Source organism: Macaca thibetana, chromosome 19, assembly GCF_024542745.1.
Source record: "Macaca thibetana thibetana isolate TM-01 chromosome 19, ASM2454274v1, whole genome shotgun sequence".
Classification (NCBI taxonomy): domain Eukaryota; kingdom Metazoa; phylum Chordata; class Mammalia; order Primates; family Cercopithecidae; genus Macaca; species Macaca thibetana.
Genome location: NC_065596.1, coordinates 41,395,565 through 41,409,102, shown reverse-complemented (window position 1 = coordinate 41,409,102; position 13,538 = coordinate 41,395,565). Strand labels below are relative to the sequence as shown.

Sequence of the window (13,538 nt, the reverse complement as noted above, 5' to 3'; positions counted from 1 at the left end):
AGCATTCTATACAATATGTATATTGTGTATCATACATTCAAAATAAATGTAAGTTTCTTTCTTCACTAAGGAATAAACAAAATAACTGGGAAAATTTTTCTGTAAAACCTTATAAAATAAGATCTGTATAAAATTAAAGAATTTATTGAAGCTCCAGGTTCACCACTAGATCAGCGTACCATATCATAAACATTTTCCTTGTCATCAATAATTTAGTAAATATTTTATAGGCTACAGAATAGCTCCTATATAATGAACATATCTGACGTAACAAATGCTCATATTTGAACATTTTAGGTGGTAAAAATCTTGTATTTCTTGATTCTCAGAGTTTATTATTCTTCTGCTGGTGAATGATCATCTTCATTATGATCATATTTACCGTTCATCCGTAAATGTAACTTTTTCATCATTCTAAGCAATAGAAAGGTGAAAAACATAATCCAAATTTATACATTCAAGACCAGCACATAATGTCAAATTTCAGATTGATCCATATTAAATTATATGTTCCTAGGGAAGATCCCCGATCTCTCTGTATTCAGTCCCTAATCATCTTCCTAATCTTAAAAACTCAAAGCATGAGCTCCTGCCACATATCGAGAGTGAGCCCAGTCAAGACCAACTCCTGTCTTGTCTACCTGTGAACTTAGATCTAAAGAGAAGTTCAAAAGGTTTTCACGTGTCGTGCCATTTAACAACCTCCTCAACCTTATGAAATCAGGGAACTCTGCTTTTGTTAGATCAGTGTTCCTAGTCAAAGATGCTGACCCGATTGTTGAGTAAGTATGTGACTAAAGGTTAGATTAAAAAGACACACTTAGGGAAGACACTATCACTTATCAGAATGGGACAAACTAAGGAGCACATTCCTGAGTGAGGTCAGTTAGGAATGAAGCTTCAGGAGTAAGGAATACACGCACATACTCTGTAAAAAAGTAAATGAAGAGAGCACAAAGAAACTCCAGTTTACCCGAGCCATGGTTTTTAGAGCTGCAAGAAATGATCAGTCCTCTTCTGGGTTCCTATCTTAGGAAAGCACAGAGTCTGGACAATGCAGAGCTAGGGAGGAGAAAGCAGAATGGTGAGACCAGGTGTTTTGCAAAGTAACAAATGATTCAGTTGGAATTATCTTTGTTGTTCTTTTCTTCCTGTTTCTCCCACTCCCAAAACACACACTAAGGGGGACAGATACATGTTGTGGTTCTTACCTTGATCAAACTCAATGCTTTCTATACACAAAAAGAAAATATAACAACGTCTCTACCACTTCTGAAATGAAACTCATAGGTAATAATAACACATCCATAGATGTCAAAAATGGAGATAATGAACAACTTAGTATTTCAATATATTTATGATCACACACAACTACATTAGAAGGCACAAATAATTAAATGCTTATGCTTACAATTACTTATAATGAAATTTAGACTTATAAAATGACAATATGTAACTAAGTATGGTCGACACATTTTATATTTGACATTTTGAAATAAAGGCTAAATATATGTGTGTTCATGTGTATGTATAGAATAAGTAGAAATGCATTATCTATAAATGGAGGTTTCTATACGTATTTGCCATGGGCAAGACAAATGTCACAGCTAGCATTGCCATCAATACTGTAACTTTTTGAAATGGTTAAAAAAAAACTCAGTAAATTTCTTAAGCAAAGTACAGCCTTTTTCTCAACCAAATCATGGATGCATTCCTGGAAGATACAGCTAATAGTAAAACCATCCAATAACAGGCAAGTAGGTAAATTCAGCAAATTGAAGAAGTCATGCACAAAAGCATTATGTAAGATATTCCAGACCCGGATAATTATAAACATACTTTTTCCAGGTATGGTTCTCAATTTTGCAAATCACAATTTTTTGTAATGCACTGATGGACAACTAAATCATAAGTTGGTAAACTACTGTCTACCAACTAGTTTTGTAAGTAAAGTTTTATTGGAATACGTCCACACTGATTCAGTTATGTAGTGCCTTTGGCTACTTTCACACTACAGCAGCAGAGCTGAAGAGTTGCAACAGAGACCATGTGGCCCACAAAGTCATGTGAAATGTCTAGCCCTTTACAGAAAAAGCTGGGTAATCTCTAACCTAGATCCGAGACCTCACTCCTTCAAAAGCTAGAAGTCGGCTGGGCGCAGTGGCTCGCGCCTGTAATCCCAGCACTTTGGGAGGCCTAGGCGGGGGGATCATGAGGTCAGGAGATTGAGACCAACCTGGCTAACACAGTGAAACCCCGTCTCTACTAAACATACAAAAAATTAGCCGGGTGTGGTGGCGTACGCCTGTAGTCCCATCTACCCGGGAGGCTGACGCAGGGGAATGGCGTGAACCCAGGAGGTGGAGCTTGCAGTGAGCTGAGATCACGCCACTGCACTCCAGCCTGGGCGACAGAGTGAGACTCCGTCTCAAACAAACAAACAAACAAAAAAGCTAGAAGTCTTTACCCTCAACCCTGTTACTTTAACATTCAACAGTACCTAGATGTATTTCCAAAACACCCTCTAGGGAGAATAACTGCTCCTGCAGAGAGTCATTGATATAGGTATTCAATACATTTTTAATTGAAAATTCGACTTCTTCAACATATAGATTTCTGCAAGAGATACTTGTGCCCATCCTAACAACCTAAAAATAATTCAGATAAGATGAAAAAGAATAATTTCTTTTAAATTCATTAGAGAGCTGAGGGCACAAATTTAAAAGACCTAAACTCCAAAAAAAGTGCCAAGCTCTTTATTTAAAAACAATTTTTTTTTGAGACAGGGCCTTACTCTGTCACCTAAGCTGGAGTGCAGTGGCATGATCATAGCTTACTGTAACCCTGAACTCCTAGGCTCAAGTAATCCTCCCAACCCAGCCTTCGAAGTAGCTAAGACTGCAGGCATGTGCCATCATACCCAGCTAATTTTTACTTTTTTTGTTGAGATGGGGTTTTGCTACATTGTCCAAGCTGGTCTTGAACTCCTGGCCTCAAGCAATCCTCCTGCTTCAGCCTCCCAAAGTGCTGAGATTATAGGTATGAGCCACCACATGTGGCCCTAAGCTCTTCTTAAGAGCCACATATGGATGCTCCCATCTATGGCAGAGCTTAAACTAAATTGTACCAATAATAGTGCAACCATTCCAATAAAAATACAGTATTAAGATAAAAACTCGGCCGGGCGCGGTGGCTCAAGCCTGTAATCCCAGCACTTTGGGAGGCCGAGGCGGGCGGATCACAAGGTCAGGAGATCGAGACCACAGTGAAACCCCGTCTCTACTAAAAATACAAAAAATTAGCCGGGCGCGGTGGCGGGCGCCTGTAGTCCTAGCTACTCAGGAGGCTGAGGCAGGAGAATGGCATGAACCCAGGAGGCGGAGCTTGCAGTGAGCCGAGATCGCGCCACTGCACTCCAGCCTGGGCAACAGCGTGAGACTCCGTCTCAAAAAAAAATAAAAATAAAAATAAAAATAAAAACTCAAGTTCCAACTATATGCTCTTTACAAGAAGCACATTTTAAATATAAAGATGGGCCGAAAGTAAAATGGGAAGATACACCATACAAACACTAATCACAAGAAAGCTTGTATGCCTATATTAGTATAAGATAAAATAGACTTCAAGATAAAGAGAAATACTAGCAATAAGGAGGATCAACTCATCAAGAAGACAGCAATCCAAATGTAGAGATTTAACAACGAAGCTTCAAAATGTGTGAAGCAAAAATTGACAGAACTAAAGGAAGAAAGAGGCAAACCCACATTCAGAGTTGGGAATTTTAAGATCTTTTGCTCAGTAACTGATAGAACAAGTAGACAATAAAATCAATAACAATATAGAGGATTTATATACCACTATATCAAGTACCTTGGCCAAGTTGATAAATATCTATTAATAGAATACCACATCCACTTACCAAAATCTAAGCTGGGCTGAAGAGAACTGAGCTGCAAGGTGTTGGAATAAGTGATTAACACAACCAGCCTTTAATCACTTAGCAATCACTTAATATAAGAGGCTAACCCAGAGAAAGCGCTGAGTACTCCACTGTTTCACTCCCCCAACCCCAACCATGAAATAGCACCTGGAGAGGGTCAGAGAGGGTCAGGCAGATCAGTGCAAATGTGGATCAGTGCAGAAGTGAGTCATCTCACTGCTAAGGGAATGCAGAACAAAAGGCTCCTGTCATTCATTTTATGGACTGGGACCAAGGGACAAGAAGACACAGGAAGGGCTAAGAGTGAAAAAGTAGTGAGTACTGGCCGGGCACGGTGGCTCATGCCTGTAAGCAACCCCAGCACTTTGGGAGACCGAGGCAGGAGGATTGCTTGAGGCCAGAAGTTTGAGACCAGCCTGGGCAACATAGTAAGAATCTGTCTCTACAAAATAATAATAACAATAATAATAATAATAAAACATCAGCCAGGCGTTGTGATGCAAACCTGTAGGCCTAGCTACTTGTGAGGCTGAGACACGAGGATTGCTTGAACTGCCCAGGAGTTCAAGGCTGCAAAGAGCTATGATCACACCACTACACTCCAGTCTGGGTAACAGAGCAATACCCTGTCTCCAAAAATATGTTTTAAAAAAGAAAAGAAAAGAAAAAAGAAATAAAGAAAAAAATTAAAACTACCGAGTACTAAGAGTGGGAAAAAAAGTGTCTTCAAGGTTTCCCCTCTCCTCTAGATTAGGATGTCCTCTTGGCAGAGGCACCTGATAAAGAGGCCTCCTAATGGAGATGCCTGGGTTAGGAATGTAAACATGCATAACAGCATAGCTGGTCCAGGAGGCCTGAGTCCTGAACTGCAACTCCCTTTAGAGACTGTAATGCACTAGATGTGCACCAAGTCTGCTGCGGGGAGGCCAGCTTTCCCCTGTGTAACCTGCCAGGAATGACTTGGTGGAGCCTGAGGGCCCACACATAGGATTTTGGCAAGAGTCAGACTCTTCATTAACAACTGCGTATGGAAAGGTCATCAAAATAAACCAGATGCTGGGTCATAAAACGAGTATCAGTAAATATTTTAACAACTGAATTATACAGAGAATATACTGTGGTCAGTGTCCACACATTATTAAATTACAAACTGGTAACAAGAATCTCCAAATATTTGGAAATTAAACATACTTCTAAATAACCCATGCAAAAAGACATTGGAAATATGCTGAACTGAATGACAATAGAAACACATGTATCAGATTCTGAGCTGCAACAAAAGCAGTATTTAGAGGACAATTTATAGTATTAAATGCTTATGTTAGAAAAATGATTTAGGCTCCCACTTTGGGAAGCTGGAAGAAGAGGAGCAAATGAAGACCAAAGTAAGAAGAAAAGAAATAATAAAAATAAGCACAAAATCCACAATATAAAGTAGATTACAATAGAGAATATCAACAAACTCAAAAATTGATTCTTTCAAAAGATTCATACAGTTTATAAACCCCTACCAAGTTTTCAAAAAAATATATTACCAAAGTACAGACTGGACCACAGATTTTTTAAGGCTTTAATTAAAAAGATAATACAATTCTATGCCAATAATTTTGGCAGTTTCAATGAGAAACACAAATTCCTTAAAACAAAAATTGCCAAAATTCACACAAGAAAAAACTGAAGTAAAAATCATCCCATGGATATTAAAGAAACTGAATGTGTAGAAACAAACAAACTGCCACAGAGAAGGCCCAGATGGCTTTACTGGTAAATTCTACCAACATTTAAGGCAGATATTCTTTCACAAATGTTTTCAGAAAACAGAAAACGGAGATAGCACTCTGTTCTACATCTTGAGGCCAAATAACCATAATACTAAAACCTCACAAAGATATTACATGAAAAAAAATTACAGTTCAATAGCCTCTAGGAAGACAGACATACAACAAAGTTATAAAGTATTACCAATCAAATCTATTTGACTTTGGAACCACAAGTATGTTTTCTATAACTATAATCACAAAATTAAATCAAAATGAAAAAAAAAATCTCTAAGAACCAAAAGCAAAATGAAACAAACTTATCTGTGCATACAAAGCTGGAAGGTTAAACATATAAAGGAAGTGATTATTTTCAGGAACTTTAAAATATAGTCATTTGACATTAGACCCAATATAACCTACAAACAAAATAACTATAAACTGTTTTTCAAAGTTGTCTTAAGAGTTTGTTATGTTATAACTTTATGAAGTTATGTCTTAGAGTTTTTCAGTAGTTATACTGTTATTAATATTGGCATTGTTAGTCTAAAACTAATATATATATATAACCTGAAATGATTAACACACACATATATCAATGAGAATCTTAGTATCATTAATCATTACGAATTAAGATTTTTCTCAGATTATAAAAGAAACACAAATATAAAATCAAAGATAGTGAGAAAAACTATAACCTTTTAATTCAATTGGAAATATCAGTATACACTCAGAATTTTTTTTCTCCTTCTAAAAAATTTGTATTTCACCAGCTCTGTTAAGGCTATAAGCAATGACAACTAGGAGCAATGAGAGTTCCTACTATCCTGGTTTTGACTTCTTAAAAGCACTTCTTATAAAAGGAACCAGGGCCCCATAAATAAGTGGCTGATTTTATGTTTGGGACAGGAAATTGTACAAAATAAGCCTAGAATACTCTGTCAGAACAGAAAGTCTGGAATCTGCCAAAGACTACTAGGGTCATGTCAAAAAGAATAAAAAGGAATCCAAAAGTAGACATATCGGAGAGGGTAAACCATCCACTTGCCATACATGGAACAATGTGAGCGTTAATAAGAACAGTTATTGTTACAGACCAAAACATAACAGATATGTTTTAATCCACAAGTTAATAATAATAGTTTTTTTTTTTTTTTTTTTTGAGACGGAGTCTCGCTCTGTAGCCCAGGCTGGAGTGCAGTGGCCGGATCTCAGCTCACTGCAAGCTCCGCCTCCCGGGTTCAGGCCATTCTCCTGCCTCAGCCTCCCGAGTAGCTGGGACTACAGGCGCCCGCCACCTCGCCCGGCTATTTTTTGTATTTCTTAGTAGAGACGGGGTTTCACTGTGTTAGCCAGGATGGTCTCGATCTCCTGACCTCGTGATCCGCCCATCTCGGCCTCCCAAAGTGCTGGGATTACAGGCTTGAGCCACCGCGCCCGGCCAATAATAATAGTTTAAAGGAAAAACATGGAATAAGCTTTGAGAGATGCTGAAAAATAATAAGAGAAAAACCAATCTTTTATTCTAGTTTTGTTTTTTTTTTCTTTTTGCATAAACTATTCTTCAGGTAACCTAGAATACCTGACACTGATAAAGGATGGCTCCCTTTATAGATATATTCCAGCTCATAAATGCAGAAGAATTAGAATATCATTTTGTAACCCCCGATAAAATAACATATTCACATAAAGATATCAATAGCTGGTTGTTAACATCACATAAAGGAAAACAACCAAATACTATGCACCACTGCACCACTTCAGAGAAGGCACATCACTATGTATGATGGATTAGTGTTAAAAAAAAAAAAAAAGCAAAAACGGGGCCAGGTGCGGTGGTTCACACCTATAATCCCAGCACTTTGGGAGGCCAAGGCTGGCAGATCATGAGGTCAGGAGATTGAGACCATCCTGGCCAACATGGTGAAACCCTGCCTCTACTAAAATACAAAAAATTAGCTGGGCATGGTGGGGCGTGCCTGTACTCCCAGCTACTCGGGAGGCTGAGGTAGGGGAATTGCTTGAACCCAGGAGTCGGAGGTTGCAGTGAGCCAAGATCACGCCACTGCACTCCAGCCTGGCGACAGAGCAAGACTCTGTCTCAAGAAAAACAAACAAACAAACAAACAAAAAAACCAAGCACAAACAAACAAAACTCTTCAACTTGATCAAGCCTTTAAAATTAAATACTGGTTTACAAGAAATACAGGTCAGAGGAACATGTTAAATGACACCACAGACCAGCAATCAACAAAATCCAGAATATGGGTAACTCTACAGGAAATTTCTGTTTCTGGCACAAACAAACTGTAAGAAAGAAAAAGTGAAAGAACCCAGAGATTAGAAGAATATTTAAGAAACATATGTCATTATTACAACAAATAGATATTGCCTCGGTCTCCCAAAGTGCTGGGATTACAGGCATGAGCCACCACGCCTGGCTTTTTTCTTTTTAGCAGTAATGATACTATGTTTTTTTTTTTTTTAATTTAAAAGTTCTTACCTTTTACAGATATATATTAATATATTTAAGGATGAAATTATACATCTGAAATCCACTTTCAAGATAACCTAGGTGGCGCCCAAGATGGCCGAATAGGAACAGCTCCAGCCTCCAACTCCCAGCGTGAGCGACACAGAAGACGGGTGATTTCTGCATTTTCAACTGAGGTACTGGGTTCATCTCACTAGGGCATGTCAGACAGTTGATGCTGGTCCACTGGTGCAGCCTGACCAGTGAGAGCTGAAGCAGGGTGAGGCATTGCCTCACCTGGGAAGCGCAAGGGGGAAGGGAATTCCTTTTCCTAGCCAAGGGAAATTGAGACACACAACACCTGGAAAATCAGGTAACTCCCACCCTAATACTGCGCTTTACCAAGGGTCTTAGCAAACGGCACACCAGGAGATTATATCCCACACCTGGCCCGGAGGGTCCCACCCCCATGGAGCCTTCGTCATTGCTAGCACAGCAGTCGGAGATCTAACTGCAAGGCAGCAGCGAGGCTGGGCGTGGGGGGAGGGGCGCACGCCATTGCTGAAGCTTAAGTAGATAAACAAAGCTGCCAAGAAGCTTGAATTGGGTGGAGCCCACTGCAGCTCAAGGAGGCCTGCCTGCCTCTGTAGACTCCACCTCTGGGGACAGAGCATAGCTAAACAAAAAGTAGCAGAAACCTTTGCAGATGAAAAAGTCCCTGTCTGACAGCTTTGAAGAGAGCAGTGGATCTCCCAGCACAGAGGCTGAGATCTGAGAATGGACAGACTGCCTGCTCAAGTGGGGCCCTGACCCCTGAGTAGCCTAACTGGGAGACATCCCCCACTAGGTGCAGACCGACACATCACACCTCACATGGCTGGGTACACCCTGAGACGAAGCTTCCAGAGCAGGAATCAGACAGCAACAGTCGCTGTTCAGCAATATTCTATCTTCTGCAGTCTCTGCTGCTGATACCCAGGCAAACAGCGTCTGGAATGTACCTCAAGCAAACTCCAACAGACCTGCAGCTAAGGGCCCTGACTGTTAGAAAGAAAACTAACAAACACAAAGGACACCCACACCAAAACCCCATCAGTACGTCATCATCATCAAAGACCAAAGGCAGATAAAACCACAAAGATGGGGAAAAAGCAGTGCAGAAAAGCTGGAAATTCAAAAAGTCAGAGTGCATCTCCCCCTCCAAAGGAATGCAGCTTGTCACCAGCAACGGAACAAAGCTAGACAGAGAATGACTTTGACGAGTTGAGAGAAGAAGGCTTCAGTCGATCAAACTTCTCAGAGCTGAAGGAGGAACTACGTAACCAGCGCAAAGAAACTAAAAACCTTGAAAAAAGAATGGATGAATGTATAACTAGAATAATTAATGCAGAGAAGACCTTAAAGGAACTGAGATGAAAACCATGACATGAGAACTACGTGACAAATGCACAAGCTTCAGTAACCAACTCCATCAACTAGAAGAAAGATTATCAGTGATTGAAGATCAAATGAATGATATGAAGCGAGAAGAGAAATGTAGAGAAAAGAGAGTAAAAAGAAATGAGCAAAGCCTCCAAGAAATATGGGATTATGTGAAAAGATCAAATCTACGTCTGATTGCTGTGCCTGAAAGTGACAGGGAAAATGGAACCAAGTTGGAAAACACTCTGCAGGATATCATCCAGGAGAACTTCCCCAACCTAGTAAGGCAGGCCAACATTCAAATTCAGGAAATACAGAGACCACCACAAAGATACTCCTCAGGAAGAGCAACTCCAAGACACATAATTGTCAGATTCACCAAAGTTGAAATGAAGGAAAAAATGTTAAGGGCAGCCAGAGAGAAAGGTTGGGTTACCCACAAAGGGAAGCCATCAGACTAACAGCAGATTTCTTGGCAGAAACTCTCCAAGCCAGAAGAGAGTGGGGGCCAATATTCAACATTCTTAAAGAAAAGCATTTTCAACCCAGAATTTCATATCCAGCCAAACTAAGTTTCATAAGTGAAGGAGAAATAAAATCCTTTACAGACAAGCAAACGCTTAGAGATTTTGTCACCACCAGGCCTGCCCTACAAGAGATCCTGAAGGAAACACTAAACATGGAAAGGAACAACAGGTACCAGCCATTGCAAAAAACATGTCAAAATGTAAAGTCCATTGATGCTAGGAAGAAATTGCATCAACTAACGAGCAAAATAACCAGCTAATATCACAATGACAGGATCAAGTTCACACATAACAATATTAACCTTAAATGTAAATGGACTAAATGGTCCAATTAAAAGACACAGACTGGCAAATTGGATAAAGAGTCAAGACCCATCACTTTGCTGTATTCAGGAGACCCATCTCACATGCAGAGACATACATAGGCTCAAAATAAAGGGATGGAGGAAGATGTACCAAACAAATGGAAAACAAAAAAAAAAGCAGGGGTTGCAATCCTAGTCTCTGATAAAACAGACTTTAAACCATCAAAGATCAAAAGAGACAAAGAAGGCCATTACGTAATGGTAAAGGGATCAATTCATCAGGAAGAGCTAACTATCCTAAATATATATGCACCCAATACAGGAGCACCCAGATTCATAAAGCAAGTTCTTAGAGACTTACGAAGAGACTTAGACTCCCATACAATAATAACGGGAGACTTTAACACCCCACTGTCAACATTAGACAGATCAACGAGACAGAAAGTTAACAAGGATATCCAGGAATTGAACTCAACTCTGCACCAAACGGACCTAATACACATCTACAGAACTCTCTGCCCCAAATCAACAGAATATGCATTCTTCTCAGCACCACATTGCACTTATTCCAAAATTGACCACATAGTTGGAAGCAAAGCACTCCTCAGCAAATGCAAAAGAACAGAAATTATAACAAACTGTCTCTCAGACCACAGTGCAATCAAACTAGAACTCAGGACTAAGAAACTCAATCAAAACCGCTCAACTACATGGAAACTGAACAACCTGCTCCTGAATGACTACTGGATACATAACAAAATGAAGGCAGAAATAAAGATGTTCTTTGAAACCAATGAGAACAAAGATACAACATCCCAGAATCTCTGGGACACATTTAAAGCAGTATGTAGAGGGAAATTTATAGCACTAAATGCCCACAAGAGAAAGCAGAAAGATCTAAAACTGACATCCTAACATCACAATTAAAAGAACTAGAGAAGCAAGAGCAAACACATTCAAAAGCTAGCAGAAGGCAAGAAATAACTAAGATCAGAGCAGAACTGAAGGAGATAGAGACACAAAAATCCCTCCAAAAAATCAATGAATCCAGGAGCTGGTTTTTTGAAAAGATCAACAAAATTGATAGACCGCTAGCAAGAATAATGAAGAAGAAAAGAGAGAAGAATCAAATAGACGCAATAAAAAATGATAAAGGGGATATCACCACCAACCCCACAGAAATACAAACTACCATCAGAGAATACTATAAACACCTCTACGCAAATAAACTAAAAAACCTAGAAGAAATGGATAATTTCCTGGACAGTTACACTCTCCCAAGACTAAACCAGGAAGAAGTTGAATCCCTGAATAGACCAATAGCAGGCTCGGAAATTGAGGCAATAATTAATAGCCTACCAACCAAAAAAAGTCCAGGACCAGATGGATTCACAGCTAGAATTCTATCAGAAGTACAAGGAGGAGCTGGTACCATTCCTTCTGAAACTATTTCAATCAATAGAAAAAAGAGGGAATCCTCCCTAACTCATTTTATGAGGCCAACATCATCCTGATACCAAAGCCTGGCAGAGACACAACAAAAAAAGAGAATTTTAGACCAATATCCCTGATGAACATCGATGCAAAAATCCTCAATAAAATACTGGCAAACCGATTCCAGCAGCACATCAAAAAGCTTATCCACCATGATCAAGTGGGCTTCCTCCCTGGGATGCAAGGCTGGTTCAACATATGCAAATCAATAAACATATCCAGCATATAAACAGAACCAAAGACAAAAACCACATGATTATCTCAATAGATGCAGAAAAGGCCTTTGACAAAATTCAACAGCCCTTCATGCTAAAAACTCTCAAAAATTCGGTATTGATGGAATGTATCTCAATAAGAGCTATTATGACAAACTCACAGCCAATATCATACTGAATGGGCAAAACTTGGAAGCATTCCCTCTGAAAACTGGCACAAGACAGGGATGCCCTCTCTCACCACTCCTATTCAACATAGTGTTGGAAGTTCTGGCTAGGGCAATCAGGCAACAGAAAAAAATAAAGGGTATTCAGTTAGGAAAAGAAGAAGTCAAATTGTCCCTGTTTGCAGATGACATGATTGTATATTTGGAAAACCCCATCATCTCTGCCCAAAATCTCCTTAAGCTGTAAGCAACTTCAGCAAAGTCTCAGGATACAAAATCAATGTGCAAAAATCACAAGCATTCTTATACACCAGTAACAGACAGAGAGCCAAATCATGAATTAACTCCCATTCACAATAGCTTCAAAGAGAATAAAATACCTAGGAATTCAACTTACAAGGGATGTAAGGGACCTCTTCAAGGAGAACTACAAACCACTGCTCAGTGAAATAAAAGAGGACACAAACAAATGGAAGAACATACCATGCTCATGGATAGGAAGAATCAATATTGTGAAAATGGCCATACTGCCCAAGGTAATTTATAGATTCAATGCCATCCCCATTAAGCTACCAATGACTTTCTTCACAGAATTGGAAAAAACTGCTTTAAAGTTCATATGGAACCAAAAAAGACCCCACATTGCCAAGACAATCCTAAGCAAAAACAAAGCTGGAGGCATCACGCTACCTGACTTCAAACTATACAAGGCTACAGTAACCAAAACAGCATGGTACTGGTACCAAAACAGAGATATAGACCAATGGAACAGAACAGAGAGAGCCCTCAGAAATAATACCACACATCTACAGCCATCTGATCTTTGACAAACCTGACAAGAACAAGAAATGGGGAAAGGATTCCCTATTTAATAAATGGTGCTGGGAAAATTGGCTAGCCATAAGTAGAAAGCTGAAACTGGATCCTTTCCTTACTCCTTATATGAAAATTAATTCAAGATGGATTAGAGACTTAAATGTTAGACCTAAAACCATAAAAACCCTAGAAGTAAACCTAGGTAATACCATTCAGGACATAGGCATGGGCAAGGACTTCATGTCTAAAACACCAAAAGCAATGGCAACGAAAGTGAAAATTGACAAATGGGATCTAATTAAACTAAAGAGCTTCTGCACAGCAAAAGGAACTCAAACAAATATACAAGAAAAAAACAAACAGCCCCATCAAAAAGTGGGCAAAGGATATGAACAGACACTTCTCAAAAGAAGACATTCATA

The 13,538-nt window shown here is 39.4% G+C and overlaps 1 protein-coding gene across 2 annotated transcripts in view; it reads right to left on the bottom strand.

Annotated features, from left to right (window-relative positions):
• ZNF420 (zinc finger protein 420) overlaps positions 1–13,538 on the bottom strand; it is a 45,327-nt gene that overhangs the window by 24,299 nt on the left and 7,490 nt on the right. For both annotated transcript variants that reach the window (XM_050768956.1, XM_050768957.1), the window contains exon 3: positions 974–1,062. In XM_050768956.1, coding sequence (XP_050624913.1) covers positions 974–982 — 9 coding nt within the window. In that variant the 5' untranslated portion in view covers positions 983–1,062. The remainder of the gene's footprint in view (positions 1–973; positions 1,063–13,538) is intronic.